This window comes from Hemiscyllium ocellatum, chromosome 25, assembly GCF_020745735.1.
Source record: "Hemiscyllium ocellatum isolate sHemOce1 chromosome 25, sHemOce1.pat.X.cur, whole genome shotgun sequence".
NCBI lineage: Eukaryota > Metazoa > Chordata > Chondrichthyes > Orectolobiformes > Hemiscylliidae > Hemiscyllium > Hemiscyllium ocellatum.
The window spans coordinates 53,772,542-53,792,816 of NC_083425.1; the positions used below are offsets into that span (position 1 = coordinate 53,772,542).

The following is a 20,275-nucleotide window of genomic DNA, read 5'->3' on the forward strand; positions in this document are numbered from 1 at the left end:
ATGCAAGAATACCACATTTTTTAATGCACATGACCCTGTGCTGCTCAAATAACACAACTTGGGGGTAAATGAAACTTTGTGTAGTAGTGTAAAACGAGTGAAAGCAAATAGTTATCACTTCCCAGGAAGAGCACAAGTTAATTTATTTTTAAGGGCTCTTCTTCAGATTTACTCCAGGACCTCCTTTTTGATTTCCAGGCACTACATTTTAATTTTGAGGAGTTTCTTTTTCATTCTCACTAACTGGTTCATCACAACTCAGTCACATAGTAATAACATTTTCTGTAACTGTGTTGGCATATGGGGCATCTAGAAACACATTGATGCAGAATGAGAATTTATTAATATCGCAATAATTTTCAAACTTCCATTAAATTTAAAGCCTCAAAATTCTAGAAAGTATTTCTTGAAAAAAAAAACTGTACACACCACCATATTTGCATTGGCACATGACCACATGCATAAGTTAACAACAAAAGTTTTGCTGTGATATGTAAAGATTACATGTATTTTGTTAAGAAATATAAAATTAAAAATGGCAATTTGGATTATTAGGTTTTTTTTCACAACTCAAAGGAAAAGTGGAACAGTATGACTTTTTTTTGGCTGAATCTGGATTTTGTATTCTTGGGAGATGCTGGCACCAAGTGTTTTTTTTTGGGGGGGGGGGGGGGGGGGGGTGGGAGGGAAAAGAGAGAGAAAAAGTTATTGCCCAGCAACAACTTGTGGATTGGCTGTAAGTGGCAGTTTGTCATAGCGCTGAGAGAAGAGCAAGCATTCGGGACTCAGACTCCAAAGGAAAAGAAATAAAATACAAAAGATTTTGCCACAAAGAAAGAATTGCAAACTCAGACCAACACCTAGGTCTATTGGCCAGCTACCAACTTGAGGATTGCCACAGCTGACAACAATGTGACAGCATTGCCAAAAAGCAATTAAGTTTGTGTTTTCTCGTTCATTGATAATACCTCATGAGAGTTTATTTTATCTTAGACAGTGGTAATAGACATTAAATCAGAAATTAAATTTGTGACAACTCGTGGAATGCCGGAGCTTAAATTCTACCAAGGTTGTGAAAAATAAGGGGGACACACTTCTACATGGAAGAAGCCAATACCCTAAAATTCCTTCCAAAGATTGGTGAGGCCAGAGCTAAAGTGTTTCCATCATGTTGGACAAAGGTGGAAAATCTTAACCTTAGATTTAAATTTAACAATCAACAGTGTTTATCACATGGTTACCTACTTAGTACTTCCTGAAGATATGCAGTCTTAAGCTACACATTCCATATTAATCTCAGAGGAGTTAATTATGTTACTGACTTCACATTTCCCTGGTTGCTAGTTAAGCTCCATCTTCCTTGATAGTTTTATGCTGTGCTTTCTCCCCCTTCCAACTTCCACCTCCTCCCTGTTGAGTTTCCCTCATCCATTTCCTTACAACTACACTCTTCACACAAGCCCCTGTAGTTCTCGCCTTCCTCATCCTCAATCTTTCTCTTCCCCCACCATCACTCACTTGTACCCTCCTTCTCCTCTCCCATCCCACTCACACTCTCCTTCTCCCCTACCAACTCCCATTAGAGCTTTACGCTCCCCCCCCCCTTGCAAACTCCTTAAACACCTCTTTTTATTGACTCATAGGATGTAGATATTGTTGGCCATTTATAACCAATTACCAGTTGCCCAGAAGTAGTTGGTGGTGAGCTACCTTCTGAAACTTGCTGCAGATAGTACAATGCCATTAGACAGGGAGTTCCAAGATTATGATCCACTGGCATGGAGGAATAGTGATATAGTTCCGAGTCAGGATGGTGAGTGCCTTGGAGAAATTCTTGGATGGTGTTGCCTTTTGTCCTTCTAGGTGGTTGTGGTCATAGAAGGTACTACCCAAGGAGCCTTGATGAACTTCTGCAGTGCATCTTGTAGATGGTAGACATTGTTGCTACTGAACATTAATGGTGAAATGGATGAATGTTTACAATTAGGGTATCAATCAAATGGGCTGCTTTGATCTGGATGCTGGTTGGTGTCAAGGTTCTCCAGTGTTGTTGAAGGCATCCGGACAAGTGGGAGAGTATTCCAAGACTCATAGGGCACAAGTGGACAATTTTCCACATTATCTGGTAGACGCCCATGTTGTAGCAGTAACAGAACAGTGTGCAAGTTCTGGATCACTAGAGTACAGAACTATGACTGAAATGCTGTCAGGGACAGAATCCAGGGCATCCAATCCTTTCCTGATATCATGTGAAGTGAATTGAACTGGCTGAAGACTGGCATCTGTTATGTTGGGAATCTTGGGAGGATGATGAGCTGGAGTGTCCACTCAGCAATTCTGGTTGAAGATTGTTGAAAATGCTTTTGTGTCAACTTTTGTACTACTCTGCTGGACTCCCCCATTATTGAGAATGGGATATTTGTGGTGTCTCCTCCTCCAGTCTCCTTCCTCACCTCCCACCCCACTTGCCCCCTAAATAGGGCTCCAAGCCATTTGGTGTGTCAGAAAACCAAGATGCTTTCCTTTGCGGATAATTTATTGATTACTCAGTCTCTCAATTCTTTCCAATCCCCAGTGTTACTGGTGCTGCCTACATGCAAGCACTAAGACAATTAATAGCCACCACCTGTTTCTTCTTAAACTTAAACTTAAATAGACAGAAACAGACCTAGCAATGTGATTAACCAGACATTAACATCAAATGACGGCTTAAAAAGGTTAACGAATCATCTTATCACACTCAAATCTGCATCATACTTGAGCAATCCAAGTTCCATAATGACTTGCACCATGGTCACTGCATGAATTTAAAATCTTACCATCAAATGTGAATTTCTTGTATTGGCGCTTAGAGGTTAGAGGGGCAGAGCGATATTCCTCATTCTCACCAACCACATCTGCAGAGATGAGTATACAATTAATGTTATTCGTAAACCTTCGAACAATTAAAGGAAGGAATTATGATTTGGGCAGTTTTGGGATTTCAGACTTGATTGCTGAATTCTTGAAGGACTTCCCACTTGACCAACCTGTCTCAGCCATTACCCCTGGGTCAATGGAGGCCCAAAAAACTCTTCTTTGTGGCTCAAACTCTCACACCAATTTTCTAGTCAGTAGACTTTCTGATGCCCAACTTTGCAATTTGTCAAATTACTTTCACTTTTCCCAAAATAATTCTCAATCCACCTCAAAAACAAAAGCGAACAGAAAAAGTGATCGATAGAAATGAAAAAAACATTCAAGGTTTGTGTAAATATTTGTAGCTCGGGTGCCGGTTGTCAAGGTTGTGGGCATGCTCACCGAGCTGGGAAGTTGATTTGCAGATGTTTCATTCCCTGTCTAGGTGACATCAGTGCTTTGGAGTCTCCTGTGAAGTGCTGCTGTACTGTGTCTTCTGGAATTTTGTTTGGTTCTATTCCTGCTGCTTCACTTGCCAGTTCTGCTTGTTCATTATAGTGGCCGGTATATTGAGTCGAGATCTATGTGCTTGTTGATGGAGTCCATGAATGATTACCATGCTTCTAGAAATTCTCTGGCTGCCCTATGTTTAGCTTTCCCCATGATCATTGTGTTGTCCCAGTCGAATTTATGGTGCTTATCATCTACATGTATGGCTACTAGGGACAGCTGGTCGTGGCTAGTTGGTGTTCATGGATGCTGATTGCTAGTTGTCTGCCTGTTTACCCTATATAGTATTTTATGTAGTCTTTGCATGGAATCCTGTAAATTACATTAGTCTTGCACATGATGGGTATAGGGTAGCATCATTAGTGAGCCTCCGGATGAATCACTGGTGGTATGGCCTGCTTTCTTTTTATGTGCTTAGGTTTCCTCGGGTTGATGTCGTCATTTCCTGTGGTAATGTAATTTCCTGTTTTTTTTTATTCCTGATGAAGTGCTTTGCCCGAAACGTCGATTTCGCTTCTCGTTGGATGCTGCCTGAACTGCTGTGCTCTTCCAGCATCACTGATCCAGAATCTGGTTTCCAGCATCTGCAGTCATTGTTTTTACCTAAATAAAAAAGGCTGTTTGTCTGACAGCCAAGCATCATTCTAATAGTGTATGAGATGTTTTCCATTCTAATTAAACGTAGGTTTAGCTGTGCATTATAAGGATGGACGCTTTGGCCGATTAATGGGTGTAGAGTGGGGTCAAGTTATGCAATGAAACCTCCAGGACTACATTTAAACATAGTTAGCATGCTTAACCTAGAGCCAGGCCTTAATCCAAGATGGGGAAAGAATCCAAACGGGAGCAGTGACTAAGCCATTTACCAAGTTAAGGCTATCCTTTAAAGACCATGTTTGAAGGCACTTCACCTTATTTGGATGCTTTGTGAAACAATTCCCAGTGCACACTTGCTCAAACCACTATTTTAATTATAGCTTTATTAGCACAAAGTTTCCAACAATCTCTTAAAAAGACTCCCCCACTCACAAAAGCCGTGTTGCTTGTACAGATTGTACAGACAGCATTGCTTATTTTTGAACGTTTGCTATGTTACTTACTGTCTTTTGCTGCTCCCGATTTGTGCACATTTCTGGTAGACTCTAACGAGGAACTTTCCGTCCCAGCAGTCTTTCCCGTGGATACACTTGGAATAGAATGCAACTTCTTCCTTTTTCCAAAGAGATCAGCATCCATATCATCAATATCCTGCACACAGAAAGGAAAAAGAACCAAGGCTAAATAAGTTTCACAGTTGTAAAAAATCGAATAGCAATACCAAGGATGTGCAATCAAATGGCACCATGGTCAAACTGAATTCAATAAATGCAGTGATGCGAGAACTTGAATCAAAAAAGGCCATGCAAGCTGCTGAACTGTTGTTAAAATCCCAAATCTTCTAATACAGTCCTTCAGGGAAGGAAACTGTTGCTCTTACCTGGTCTTGTCTAGATGCAACTCAATTCCACACCTTATGGCTGATATGTAATAGAGATGGATGCTAAGATACTGATTTGCCCATGTCACCCACATCCAAAGGAAAATGAAGAAAACATTTGCATCCCTGTAATGTAAGGTTGTCCAACCAACAACTGCAGCCCAGAATGCAGCCCACTATCAATTGATCAGGCCTGTGGACTCTGTTCAAAGTTGAGGGCAGCTGAAGTGCCTGATCTGCAAGAACAGCCACTCCTGCAGTTACAGGGTTCCTGCCTATCAGCAGTAAATGCAGGAGTGAATCAGTCTGTCTGTGATTGAAGGAGCAGTGAGTGGTGCAAAGCTGAGTAGTTTCACAACGAAACACTTCAGTGATGAAGGTTGGTGACGTACCATAAGGAAAGGTGCTTAGACACAGTTGTCAAGGCGGAAGGGCAATTCTGTAGTCCCCTCAGGATCATTCTTTGCTTCAGAGAGCCAAACTCAAACAGACTCCTATGTTTACCAGGTGAAGAGTATGTAGTGAAGGAAGAAGTTGAAAAGATGAGTGCATTAACTTACCACATTATGATAAAGCAAGGGCAATGCCAGTGACATGTATTGAGAGCCAGGAGACAAGTGTCAGAGCTTCCACAAGAGACAGCAAGAAACAGAAGACATCAACCAAAGAAAAGGTGGGTTGCATCTGTGACAAACTCTTTCCAAAATGACTGAAAGGGAGTGAGGCAAAGACTAAATTTCAGAGAATAATTTCGAGAAATGTGCCACAATCAAATGAACTTCATGCACTACCTGTTGCACTCAAGATCATGGTGGTCTTCAATTTTAATATAATTGGCTTCTCCCAAATGTCTCTTCACACCTTTACAGAATCTCTCAATCTGTCACCCACAGGTTGATCACTATTACAGAGGAATATCAATTATCCGAAGGAGATCAAGGTCCCGACAGAAACATTACATCAAAGAGGCGTTTCCAACACTGATCACGCCTTTTGTTTACAATGATTAGAAGCGAAGTCAGCTACTGAAATGCTGCCGAGAACAATCCTGGACATCGATGGGAACCCAGGCATTGTCTCCAAATGACTGACATCTCGCCCTCTCTCTCTCTCTCTCTCTACCCACACTTTCCCTGGAGTTCTATAGAGGCTGTGTACCCTAAACCCCTCCCTGTCCCCAGATAATACCTCCAACATGGTCCTGCACAGGGCAAAGATGCAACAGGATGAAGAGTTGCAGTAAAACACTGTGCGCGCGCATGCTATTTGGATACTCACCCCACCAAAAGGCAGCAGAGTCTCACTTTTGGTGTCCAGTCTGGCTGCCCTGGAGGGTGGGAGGGTGGAGGATTGTGGGTCGGTGCAGGAGCAGAGGTAGGCAGGGCGGCGTGGTTGGAAGATGTTGGGGGGATTGGACGGGGTTGAGGGTTGGATGGGGGATCAGATGGGGTGCGGGGTGGACGGCATTGGGGAATGCATGCGGGGTGGGGGAGATGCGGAGGTTGGGGCCCACAGTGGGGTGTGGGCGCACGTGCGCGCGAGAGAGAGCGCGAGAGAACGCAAAGGCTGTTTTTGAATTCATGTGTCACTGGACATCAAAGTGCATCTGGGAAAATTAACAAACAGTGAATTTCACATCTAATCTTGGAGGAACCGGTTTGGTGGAAGTTCACAACACAGAATCAGATAAGTTAATTGTTGTTTTAAGTCTGTCCAAGAGAAAGGCTGTATTAGTGGGTACAGTGGGTTCTTTCTTGATTATGTGTTTTTGGAGATAAGTCTCTTGATTAAACTTAAAATATAAGCCATAGCTATTAATTTAACCTGAGGCAGTGTTTTGTAGAGGAATAAGATGGTGCTATTTTCTAGGTCTGTAGATTCCAAAGGAGCAAAAATGGCCTTTCCAGTGATACGTACTTCTTGTCAGATGTGGGAGTTTAAAGAGAATTTAAGGGTTACTGCAGATTATATCTGCCATAAATGCTGTTGGATGTGAATCTTATCAGATCGAGTGGATCGGTTGGAGAGACAGATAGAAGCGATGAGGAATTTACAACAGCAACAGTATGTGATGGATGGCAGCTATAGGAAGGGGGGAAAAGTCTCAGATACAGTCACATAAATGGGTTCACTGCAGGAAGGGTAAGAGAGGTCGGACAGGAGTCTTTTGTGGATATGCCCATTTCAAACAGGTTTGCTGTTTTGGAAAATATAGGGGGTGACGGATTCTCAGGGGAACGTAGCACGAACAGCCAAGTTTCTGGTATTGAGACTGGCTCTAATGCAACAAAGGGTACATCGGCTTCCAAGAGATCAATTGTGTTAGGGGATTCTGTAGTCAGAGGTACAGACAGACGTTTCTGTGGCCAGCAGAGAAAAAGCAGAATGGTGTGTTGCTTCCCTGGTGCCAGGATCAAGAATGTCTCAAAGAGGATGCAGAATGTTCTCATGGGGGAAGAGGGGCCAGCAAGAGGTCATTGTCCACATTGGAACCAACAATATAGGAAGGGAAAAGGTTGAGTTTCTGAAGGGAGATTACAGAGAGTTAGGCAGAAATTTAAAAAGGAGGTCCTCAAGGGTAGTAATATCTGGATTACTCTCAGTGCTACAAGCTAGTGAGGGCAGGAATAGGAGGATAGAGCAGATGAATGCATGGCTGAGTGTATGGGAGAAGGATTCACATTTTTGGATCATTGGAATCTCTTTTGGGGTAGAAGTGACCTGTGCAAGAAGGATGGATTGCACCTAACTTGGAAAGGGACTAATATACTGGCAGGGAAATTTGCTAGAACTGCTTGGGAGGATTTAAACTAGTAATGTTGGGGGGGGGGGAACCCAGGGAGATAGTGAGGAAAGAGAACGATCTGGGACGGGTACAGCTGAGAACAGAAGTGAGTCAAACAAACAGTCAGGGCAGGCAGGGTCAAGGTAGGACAGATACATTGAAATAAATGCCGTTTAATTTAAGTGGCCTAACAGGGAAGGCAGATGAACTCAGGGCATGGTTAGGAACATGGGACTGGGATATCATAGCAATTACGGAAACATGGCTCAGGGATGGGCAGGACTGGCTGCTTAATTTTCCAGGATACAAATGCTACAGGAAGGATAGAAAGGGAGGCAAGAGAGGAGAGGGAGTGGCATTTTTGATAAGGGATAGCATTACAGCCAATTTTGCCGTTATTAGGCAAGAACTTTCAAAAACTGATTGGAGGCAGATGTTCGCAGGTAAAGGGATGGTTGGAAAATGGAAAGCCTTCAGAAATGAGATAACAAGAATCTAGAGAAAGTATATTCCTGTCAGGGTGAAAGGGAAGGCTGGTAGGTATAGGGAATGCTGGATGACTGAAGAAATTGAGGGTTTGGTTAAGAAAAAGAAGGAAGCATATGTCAGGTACAGACAGGATAGATCGAGTAAATCCTTAGAAGAGTATAAAGGAAGCAGGAGTATACTTAAGAGGGAAATCAGGAGGGCAAAACGGGGACATGAGATAGCTTTGACAAATAGAATTAAGGAGAATCCAAAGGGTTTTTACAAATACATTAAGGACAAAAGGGTAACTAGGGAGAGAAAAAGACCCCTTAAAGATCAGCAAGGCGGCCTTTGTGTGGAGCCACAGAAAATGGGGAAGATACTAAATGAATATTTTGCATCAGTATTTACTGTGGAAAAGGATATGGAAGATATAGACTGTAGGGAAATAGATGGTGACATCTTGCAAAATGTCCAGATTATAGAGGAGAAAGTGCTGGATGTCTTGAAACGGTTAAAGGTGGATAAATCCCCACGACCTGATCAGGTGTACCCAAGAACTCTGTGGGAAGCTAGGGAAGTGATTGCTGGGCCTCTTGCTGAGATATTTGTATTATCGATAGTCACAGGTGAGGTGCCGGAAGACTGGAGGTTGGTAAACGTGGTGCCACTATTTAAGAAGGGCGGTAAAGACAAGCCAGGTAACTACAGACCAGTGAGCCTGACCTCAGTGGAGGGCAAGTTGTTGGACGGAATCCTGAGGGACAGGATGTACATGTATTTGGAAAGACGAGGACTGATTAGGGATCGTCAACATCACTTTGTGCGTGGGAAATCATGTCTCACAAACTTGATTGAGTTTTTTGAAGAAGTAACAAAGAGGATTGATGAGGGCAGAGCAGTAGATATGATCTATATGGACTTTTGTAAGGTGTTCGACAAGGTTCCCCATGGGAGACTGATTAGCAAGGTTAGATCTCATGGAATACAGGGCGAACCCACCATTTGGATACAGAACTGTCTCAAAGGTAGGAGGCAGAGGGTGGTGGTGGAGGGTTGTTTTTCAGACTGGAGGCCTGTGACCAGTGGACAGCCACAAGGATCGGTGCTGGGTCCTCTACTTTTTGTCATTTACATAAATGATTTGTATGTGAGCATAAGAGGTACAGTTAGTAAGTTTGCAGATGACACCAAAATTGGAGGTGTAGTGGACAGCGAAGAGGGTTACCTCAGATTACAACAGGATCTGCACCAAATGGGCCAATGGGCTGAGAGGTGGCAGATGGAATTTAATTCTGATAAATGTGAGGTGCTGCATATTGTGAAAGCAAATCTTAGCAGGACATATACGCTTAATGGTAAGGTCCTAGGGAGTGCTGCTGAACAAAAAGACCTTGGAGTGCAGGTTCATAGCTCATTGAAAGTGGAGTTTCAGGTAGATAGGATAGTGAAGGCGGTGTTTGGTATGCTTTCCTTTATTGGTCAGAGTATTGAGTACAGGAGTTGGGAGGTCATGTTGCAGCTGTACAGGACATTGGTTAGGTCACTGTTGGAATATTGCGTGCAATTCTGATCTCCTTCCTACCGGAAAGATGTTGGGAAACTTGAAAGGATTCAGAAAAGATTTACAAGAATGTTGCCAGGGTTGGAGGATTTGAGTTATAGGGAGAGTCTGAAGAGGCTGGGGCTGTTTTCCCCGGAGCGTCGGAGGCTGAGGGGTGACCTAATAGAGGTTTACAAAATCAGGAGGGGCATGGATAGGATAAATAGTCAAAGTCTCGCCCTGGGAACGGGGAGTCCAGAACTAGAGGGCATAGGTTTAGGGTGAGAGGGGAAAGATATAAAAGAGACCTACGGGGCAACCTTTTCACGCAGACGGTGGTACGTGTATGGAATGAGCTGCCAGAGGATGTGGTGGAGGCTGGTACAATTGCAACATTTAAAAGGCATTTGGATGGGTATCTGAATAGGAAGGGTTTGGGGGAATATGGGCCGGGTGCTGTCTGGTGGGACTAGATTGGGTTGGGATATCTGGTCGGCATGGATGGGTTGGACCGAAGGGTCTGTTTCCATGCTGTACATCTCTATGACTCTCTAAGTGCTCGCTGGGTTAATCCCTTTGAACTGATTTGTTTTGAAACAGGGGTGGGGGGAGGGTGGTTCCAGCAATGCTACAGGCCCCTTACACACAAATGCGTGTCTGCCTGGAAACAAACCCTGACACAGACAGAGGGAGCAAGGCAGGCAGAGTGAGGAAAAAGGAAACTTTAGAAAAGTCTGAGCCCCAAAAGAGAGGCACTGGATCAATTAACCGAATAATCAATTACCTGAACAAAATAGTGCCTGCCTATCTCGTTCGGATAATCAAGATTCCTCTGTATTTGCTGTTTGCTCAGGTGGAGAAGTGCATCGACTTCCCCAACTGTTGCGACTTTCCAGACAGAGTGAACAATGGGCTGCACGTCCGTAGTTGGATTCCCACAAGTTTAGGGAGCGTTAGACCACAGTCATGTCATGACACTAATGCGGCAACCAGAGACATTTATGAGCAGAAAAGCTGTGCCAATTGTTTGTATGCACATGTCCACGTGCAGCTGTGTGTTGTGTGTGTCTGTTTTACTGGAGGTTGCAATGACTTATTTATTCTGAGGGATTCAAGCCTAATTGAACCTTTCCAGCACAGACCCTAGGACCATAGCTGGCTTGTGGGCTCCTAAAGGTACCCAGTAAAGAGTGGTTGCTCACACCCTTGAGGTGTGAGAAGAAGGTGCCCTAACATCACTATATCAGTGACCTACAAATGATGACCATCACCGATAGGCCATAGGCCCATTAAAGATGTGCTGCAGATATCTTGACCATTTTGGAGCCCAATTTTACCCACAGATTTTCAAGGATAGTCGTTATTTACTGCATGTTCCTTAATAGGCTGCAGCAGAGACCAACTCACACCAAGGGACTAGATGCCAGCTAAAAAATAATATCAGCAAAGGAGAAAGATTACAAGGAGGACCTAAATGGAGATGCCCTTAAGGAGGAAGGTGACAGGAAAACCATGAAAGGAAAACTAGAGGAGCAGGCCTGGGTACTTGATGGGCAGGCCCTTGTATCCATGATCAAATTTGTATGGGATACCATTATCCAGCGACCTCTTAATACGGAGACAGTTTGCCAAAAAGCCTGGAGAATCTCACTATACACCTATCAGCATGTTCCTGGCAAACCATGACCACACAAGTGTTAATTAATATTGGTCTTGCAGGAGATCTCAGCCCCAATAAGTCAGAGTGTCACAACAACTTTTGCTATTCAATTTCATCAGCCTAGTTGAATCTCACATCATCCTCCTTGAATTCACCATTGTCCACAAATGTTCCTTCAGATGCCCTTCAAAATCAATGCCTGAAATTGTATGTTAGAGACTGGCAATTAAACAGAGACCAGCTCATTTGTCCACCATGTCAACAGTGCATGTGTACAGGGCAAACGGTGACTCAGGACTTGCAGGTATGAGTATTGGGTGACAGAAACACAGCAATTTGACACTGCAGAGGGAAAGCCACACTTGTACTTGCCTTCCGCAGCACCAGCACACAGCTGTCAGCGTGTGACAGCCACAATATACAATGCTGCAACTCACTGATGCTCCTCATTAGCACACAGTGGGTACCAGCTAAAATGGACAAATACTTCAATTGAATAGAAGCTCCCAAGCATGCAAGCTTCATTCAAAGACTCACAGTATCCTGAGTTATAGAGCAATCATCCTCTTGTCATTATGGAATACTCAAGTTGTGTCTCATTGCCTTCCACATGCCACTGAATTTCCTCAAATTCACCTAAAGATGAACAAACAACATTGGGTTGATCCATGATGTCTGCAACTTTGGTGAACTGTCCCAATCTCATAAGGTGATGTTCCTCAAAAATGAACTAAGAATTTGTAAAGGTAAAACAAAATTGGCATAGTCCCAGAGGACCATACTGCTATTGTCTCATCAGGGAGGGATGACTAGTAGTGTTTAAATCGCCTTAGACGAGGGGAGAAGTTGAGAAGGAGTTTCCTTCATGGTCACCTTAACCAGTGTGGGAATTGAACCCACGTTGTTAGCATCACACTGCACTGCAAACCAGCCATCCAGTCAACTGAGCAAACTGACCCCCTAACTTAAGTAATAAGGAAAATTAATCTAATTTAGCACAAACTAACCCTATGTCAGTACACATGCCTGAATGTGTATGCTTTGTCAGGATTTGCAACAAATAATGTAATTTTAAATATATATTTTCCTAAATTCATAACAGGAAGGAGCGGTGCTGCTCTCCACCCCAGACTCAAAACTAACTACTCCCCTGGTCTGCTGTTATTTGCCTTTCAGCCACTGCGATACCCAAACCCAAATGTTGACCTTATCAATTCCAACCGATATGTATCGTCAACTCAAGCACCAGTAAATGCAAATTTAAGTCTGCCAATTTGTCCCCATTTGTAGCATTAATTAAAGCGGTATAAAATACATATATGCATATGTAGCTCCCCTCCCCCCCATCAATTTATGGAATTCCATTTCAAAATAACCAACAAAATTCTAGTTTTAACCAAGGTAAAGGTTTATTCATTGCAAAATTCTGTCACAAGTTATTGAAGTAAAAGTAATCAAGTTATGAACTAAACACATAAGAATTAAATACTGCTAACTTGCATAAGGCAATGGCTCTGAAAGGCCAAATGTTGAAGATTAAATTCAGTACATTAAGAGTACAACAGGCTCTTGATCAACTAGGCTAGTGGGCCAAGAAATGGTGGACGGAGTTTAATTAAGGTAAATGTGAGGTGCTGCATTATGGTAAAACAAACCAGGACAGGGCTTACACAGCTAATGAAAGGGCCCTGGTGAGTGTTAACAAACAAAGTACTAGGGGTGCAGGTATATAGTTCCTTGGAAGTGCTGTCACAGGTAAACAGGTTGGCACAGAAGGCATTTGGCACGCTTGCTTTCTTTGGTCAGAGCACTGAGTGCAGGTGTTAGGACACAGTGTACAAGATATTGGTACGGCCACATTTGGAGTACTGTGTACAGTTCTGATTATCCTGCTATAAGAAGAATGTTATTAAACTGGAAAAGATGCAGAAACTAAAGAGCATAGGTTTAAGGTGAGAGAGGAAAGATTTAAAAGGGACCCAAGGGGCAGCTTTTTCATACAGAGGGTGGTGCATATATGGAACAAGCTGCCAGAGGAAGTGGTAGAGGTGGTTACAATTACAATATGTAAGAGACTTTGGACATGCATCTAGATAGGAAAGGTTTAGAGGGATATGGTGCAAACACTGGTTAATGGGACTAGTTTAGTTTGGGAAATTTGGTCAGCATTCATGGGGTCTGTTTCCGTGCTGTAATATGGAATGATTCTATAAAACCAAACAGACAGCTATCCACATTGGCGATAACAGGGAGTAATAGTGGAATCAACATGTAATCTTCGGGCTCAGCTGAAATGGATAAGAGGATCTGTAACCAAAAGAGTTACAGTACAGGCTCATAATCACCCTGCCCTGTTATTCAATGCGGTCTATACCATAGCAGCAAAACATATTGGTTGTTATCAATTGAAACACAAATACTTTTCTTACCTTCATAGTTTCTAACAAAGCCTGAGGATCAGCATCTGAAATCTCTGACTCCTACAGAAAAAAAACAGCACAGGAGGTCCTTAAAGTCAGCAGTAGTATAATTCTGCAAGACAGTTCTATATAGAACACTCGGGCATGCTTTAACCAATTTAACCTTAGTGAAATACTCCACTGCAATTAAGAGTTCAGCTACATTGCTTGCAATTTATAAACACAAATTTATGTTAAAAGCCTTCCAAAGGTCAAGTATTACCTGTTTTATATTTTATTGTACACTGCATATTGGTACATTACATTCATATTTTGTCATCACTTAATATGGTCAACAAACTTAAATACAACATTCTTGCTCTCTATGTCCAAGTCACTTATTTAGATTGTAATTAGTTCAAGTCCCAGCACTTAGCTAGTTACAGCCTGTCAACTGGGAAATGCTCCTGTTCTGCGCTTCCTGGCTAATCCATATACATTTTCCAAAGCAGTCAATTGCCTTATTCTGTGATTTAAAGGTCCAGCATCATTGACAGCAGCTTTGACAGCTCTTGGTCCCACAAACTAGGGTGAGAGGAGTCCCAGGAGTAGAAAAGGATTAAAGTCCCAGATGGTGGAGGTGTTAGTTGAGGGCTTCAGGTCCAGAGGGTGGGTATGGTCAGGTCAGGATCTGGGATTGTAAGGGATCGGGATGTGGTGTACTTGTGTGTATGAGGTAAATTGGGGGTGGATGGTTCTCTTTAATAGTTACTTGGGAGGTAGACAAGTTTTTAATAGACTAATTTTTCCTTACTATTTATTTAACTGCAACAGAACCTTCCAAATTCTTCAATTTAAATGGAAACTTTCAGAGGAGTCCAAATGTAGTGACTCCTCTGAAATTGCCAGTGGAACCTCTAACTCCCTGGACAATTTGCTCACAGTCTGCTACATCAAGAATTCCAAAGGATTCACATCTTCCATCTATGGGGAGAGGCTGAATAGGCTGGGGCTATGTTCCCTGGAGCACTGGAGCTGAGGGATGACCTTATAAAGATTTATAAGGTCCTGAGGGGCATGGATGGGGTAAATAGACTAAGGTTAGAGGAGAAAGATTTCAAAGGGTTCTGAGGGTAACATTTCACAGAGGGTGGTACATAGAGTCATAGAAATGTACAGCACGGAAAGAGACCCTTCGGTCCAACTCGTCCATGTCGACCAGATATCCCAACCAAATCTAGTCCCACCTGTCAGCACCTGGCCCATATCCAAACCATTCCTATTCATATAGCTATCTAGATGCCTTTTAAATGTTGCAATTGTACCAGCCTCCACCACATCCTCTGGCAGCTCAATCCATAGACATACCACCCTCCGCATGAAAACCTTGCCCCTTAGGTCCCTTTTATATCTTTCCCCTCTCACCCTAAACTCTAGTTCTGGACTCCCCCACCCCAGGGAAAAGACATTGTCTATTTATCCTACCCATCCCATGCCCCTCATGAATTTATAAACCTCTATAAGGTCACCCCTCAGTCTCCAACGCTCTAGGGAAAACAGCCCTAGCATATTCAACCTCTCCCTATAGCTCAAATCCTCCAACTCTGGCAACATCTTTTCTGAACCCTTTCAAGTTTCACAACATGTATGGAATGAGCTGCTAGAGGAAGTGGTGAAAGCTAGTACAGCTGTACAATTACAACATTTAAAAGGCATCTGAATGGATATATGAATAGGAAGGGTTCAGAGGAATATGGGTCAAATGCTAGCAAATGGGACATTTATTTAGGATATCTGGTCAGCCTGGACAGGTTGGACCAACGAGTCTATTTCCGTGCTGTACATCTCTATGACTCTATATTGCAGATTATCACAAAATCTGAGCCAAAATGTTGGTTCTCTGTGTCTGCTATTTCCTCATTCCCCATGATGATTTCTCCTATTGTTGCTTAGCAACATGGAACTTTTACAGTACAGATAGAGGTCCATCAAGTCTGCTCTGACCCTCTGAAGACCATCTCATCCAGTTCCACACCCCTACCCTATCCCTGTAACCCTGCACTTCCTATGGCTACCCCACCTAGCCAGCACATCCCTGAACACGATGGGATAACCTGCACATTTTTGTCTGCATGGGTTTCCTCTGGGAGGAAATCCACGCAGATAAAAAGAAGAACCTCCAAACACCACACAGACAGTCGCACAAGATTGGAATCATGCCTGGTGCTATATGGCAGCAGTGCTAATCAATGAGCTACCATGCTGCTTCCAAGGGATCAACATTTATTTTAGCCCTTCTTTTTATGTACTGATAGGAGTCCAAACAGCAACAATAAGTTTTTCTCACCAGCCAGGAAGTCTGGGGCATTTGATAACTGACAATATATACCCCACAACAGAATTCAGATAACTCAGCAAATTGAGAATTGGACTCAAAATCTGTTGGTATGAGAGTCTTGGTGTTAAATTAAGCTTTGTTCAAACTATAGGCTATACTATGAGACAAGCTCATAAAACCAAAAGATGTAGACTAACCTCATTGTCCTTATTGACATCCTGTGCCAATTTATTAAAAAAGTCATCATCCAATGACCTGAAGAGAAAGAATGGTCATTGCATTAATCTCAACAAATCAGAACCACCCTACAGCACTCGTTGCATTAATCTCAAAAGATCAGTGAATCCTTGAGATACTTGCTACAACAGTTTTTACAAATCAAGGAAACTCACGGAAATGCAAGCTGTATTAATCTCCACTCATCAGGATGACCCCAGGGCAAACATTACATTAATTTCAATTCGAATGTTTAATTTCAATCTGCACTTTTATTGTGAATAAACTATAAACTACATTTGTAAGGGACCATAAATCTTTCCTTTATAGACCTGTAATTGAAGTTGGAAATTGTTAAATCATCACCAGGAGATTTATTAAATCAACTGGGGTTGCATGATTATTTTTAGTTGCATAAGACTATGTTGCTTTTAGAATAGGAAGGTCATTATATTATTGCTGCAGAGCTGCATCAGGAGGTTTTGAGCTCAGAGAAACTGCTTGGTGCCAGTCCTCCGATTGTTAAGGTGCAGTTTGCTACTAACTTGTGAAAGCAGTGCAGCCAAAAACATCCAGAAAACAAACAGCAAATATAAGTCTAAGTGAGTGAGAAAACAAAAACAAATACTCAGAAATGTAAAAGAGGATTTCTAATACAAGAAGAAACTTAGGTCCACCCAGTTAACTACCAAAACAAAGAATAACCATTGTTTTACAGACATCACAGCATCTTCAATGCAATCATCACAATAACAGAGACACATCTTAATTCATCCTTGCAGTCTGGACTTTGATTTTTCAGAAGTTTGTTTCCTTGCCTCTCTTTTTCCACCTATAATATTTATGTCAAATCATCTAGTTTTTGTTTTATTAGTGCATGGGTGTGTCATATTTAGATTTTAAGAGATTACAGTTTAATTCACATAGGATTAGATTAGTGACCATATCTTTGCTTTGCCATTGATAAAGAAATGTGCATATACAATGAATAGAATTATTTCCTGCTAATATTGAAAGCTGATGGGAATTGCATTTGTTCTGATTACTAGTCTGTCAGGCAAATTGGTCATCTTGATGATTTAAACTGATAACTGACGTTCATAACCATTTGTAGAATGGTGGAGATCATTAATCAGTGTGTTTTCCACAATGAAGTCCTAACACATTGGACATTACAGTTTGTGTTTGAATGTTTCTTTGAATAAATGCCATTTCATGTTAAAAGCTGAAAAAACTTTAAATTTCTGTAACTTAAGTCCCTGGCTGTACACGATAAATATCCACAGAGCATGCTTATTAGTCCTACAGTCAGAGTCAGTCTGCTTGCTTGCATACTTTCTGCTGGTTCTGGATGTCGTCTTGAGGTTGCCCCCTGACTTTGTAACTGGTGAAGCAGGTTTACTGGGCGATGCATCTACAAAGACAAAAAGTGACAGAAATAAAACTGTTAGCACATCCACAATGCCTTAAACCATGGACTGAATGTAGACACAATATAAAGCGAAAAATAAGGTATTACATTGCTACCTCTATCCACTGTAGAGATTTCAGTCAGTGCATGGAGATGTACATAGATCAGTGTGTTCACTGTGATTTGCTAAGAGTTGTTAGAATCAACAATAGATTAACCAGGAACGAAAGCTGTTATGACTCAATGCAAAAGGCATTGGTTTTACTTTTTAAACTAATTTGACAGGCAACAATGATGTTACTCAGGTATCATTCACCAATCTTCACTTCAGCTCAAATTTTCTTGTTTCAATTTTCTGGATGTTAATTTTCTCATTATTCATTTAAAATTTCTTCTCATTTGCCTTTTATTCAAAATAAACAGTCCCTTCCATTTGTCTGAAACCAACTTGTCCAAATATTGTACTTGCATTACAAGAACACCTATATTTTAAATGATTTCACAGTCTGTGAAATACTTTTGGATCTCCTCAGGTCATACAAGCCATCATCTACATTCTTTCCTTTTAGTAAGGAGAGTGCAACTGATAAGTTATAAGGTTTATCAATGTTAAATTCCAGTAATGTCCATGTGCGCATTTGGGATGTAAACAAGTTAATGAAATGGGCAGACTGGGTGGCAGATGCAATTTCATTTTGAGGAATGAAAATATTCTTTGGAAGAAAACCAAGGGAATATACATTCCATGAGAAGACATTGAATGATGGTTGAATAGGGAGCATTTTAATATATAATTCTTGAATGTTCAAATGCACGTAAACTTATAAAAGACAGTGGTCAAATTTCTCCATTTTACTAAAATTCCTCAAATTTAAGAATTAACATTAAAACATATAATACCTCAACTTCTCCAATATCTCTGTCCCAATGAATTATTTTACAAGCTGGAAGCTTTAAAAGCCAGAAGTAAGGGAATTGGTGGGTTTTTTTAAATGCTGCAGTTGTATCAGCTTCCACCACTTCCTGTGGCAGCTCATTCTGACAAGGTTATGTCATTCATGATTTTTTTTCCCCAGAGAGTTTGTAAATGGCCCAGACTCCAAAACGTCTGAGAGTTTGTATAGATTTTAGGGCCCATTTGTTTACAGGTAACAGATACTGCCTTGGGCAGAGGCTTTCAAGTTTTAAAAAAACTTGTAGAATGAAGGGGAAATGGTCAGTTCAGTAGCTCTGGCAGTTCAGTAGAAGTGCGTGTACGAGAAGATGCCACTCTCTCTTCAATCTAAGTTCAAGCCTGTAATCCTTTGTTTCATTTTACCTTTTTGTGCCAAGGGATGTTTATTGGGATTGTTGCATATATTTTGGAACAGCATCATTAAGTCAGGATTGTCTGTTGAGTATTCAGATAGGATAAATTATTCGGTATTCTATTTTCTGTTCTTAGTGTTTCATTCAGTAATCTTGTAAATAAATTCTGTTTTTGTTTAAAAGTAAGTAGTCAGACCAGCTAATTCTCTCCAAGAATATCCACTGTACACTTGCTTAAATTAAATAGTAAAGTTTGTGTCTGGCCTTGTCCATAATATTCCAAACACATACCATCCTCTGCATGAAAAAGTTGCCCCTTAGATCCCTTTTATATCTTGCCCCTCTACCCTAAACCTATGCCCTCTAGTTCTGGACTCCCCTGGGGAAAAGACTTCGTCTATGTTTCATATTCACGTCCCTCATTATTTTATAAACCTCTATAAGGTCACCCCTCAGCCTCCGACGCTCCAGGGAAAACAGCCCCAGCCTATTCAGCCTCACCTTATAGCTCAAATCCTCCAACCCTAGCTACATCCTTGTAAATCTTTTCTGAACCCTTTCAAGTCTCACAACATCTTTCCAATAGGAAGGAGACCCAAATTGCATGCAATATTCCAACAGTGGCCTAAACAATGTCCTGTACAGCTGCAACATGACCTCCCAACTCCTGTATTCGATACTCTGATCAATAAAGGAAAGTATACCAAACACCACCTTCTCTGTCCTATTTACTTGCGAATCTACTGATGAAATAAAAATAAAAGAACTGTTCTCCTCCCCGGATTCCCAGCATTTGAAGATGGAATGCGTTGAACTGCCCCTTCTCCTTAATCATACCTCAAAAGTCTACTACTTCAGGAAATTTTTAGGATATTAAACCTAAAGTTGGCATCAATTTTCCGTCACTACTTGCTTTAATTTCTCTTTACCATCATGCTGTTCAACGTTAGCATTGTCCTACAAACTAAACTTCAGATATTTGTCCTGGGGCTTTCCAATTAAACAGAATTACTTAAGTATGTCTGTGACACAGACTACTCTCATAGCGGTAATGTCTCTAAACCAGTATTCTGGGAGGCCAGTTAATGCTCTGAGAACAAGAGTTCAAATTCCACCACGGCAGGTGGTAAAATTTAAATTCATTTATTAAAAGAAAGTCAAGAATTGAAAGCTAGTTTCAGTAATGGCATCAAGAAACAACCGTCCATTGCCATTGAAAACCCTGGATCACTAATGTCCTTTCGAGAAGGAAATCTTACTGG

At 41.6% G+C, this 20,275-nt stretch overlaps 1 protein-coding gene and 1 long non-coding RNA gene across 12 annotated transcripts in view; one reads left to right on the top strand and one right to left on the bottom strand.

Annotated features, from left to right (window-relative positions):
* The window catches only part of LOC132827690 (uncharacterized), a 93,492-nt gene extending 89,518 nt beyond the window's left edge, over positions 1 to 3,974 (top strand). The window contains exon 4 of the long non-coding RNA XR_009646029.1: positions 3,897 to 3,974. This is a non-coding gene — a long non-coding RNA (uncharacterized LOC132827690). The remainder of the gene's footprint in view (positions 1 to 3,896) is intronic.
* LOC132827687 (fas-binding factor 1 homolog) overlaps positions 1 to 20,275 on the bottom strand; it is a 113,265-nt gene that overhangs the window by 78,125 nt on the left and 14,865 nt on the right. For 10 of the 11 annotated variants that reach the window (XM_060844345.1, XM_060844350.1, XM_060844346.1 and 7 more), the window contains 5 exons: positions 17,630 to 17,708; positions 16,276 to 16,333; positions 13,771 to 13,821; positions 4,509 to 4,656; positions 2,820 to 2,897 (listed from right to left, as the gene is read on the bottom strand). In XM_060844345.1, the coding sequence (XP_060700328.1) occupies positions 2,820 to 2,897; positions 4,509 to 4,656; positions 13,771 to 13,821; positions 16,276 to 16,333; positions 17,630 to 17,708 (414 nt within the window). Of the gene's footprint in view, positions 1 to 2,819; positions 2,898 to 4,508; positions 4,657 to 11,878; positions 11,954 to 13,770; positions 13,822 to 16,275; positions 16,334 to 17,629; positions 17,709 to 20,275 lie in introns of those variants that run through there. The other variant, XM_060844355.1, reaches the window with a different exon arrangement.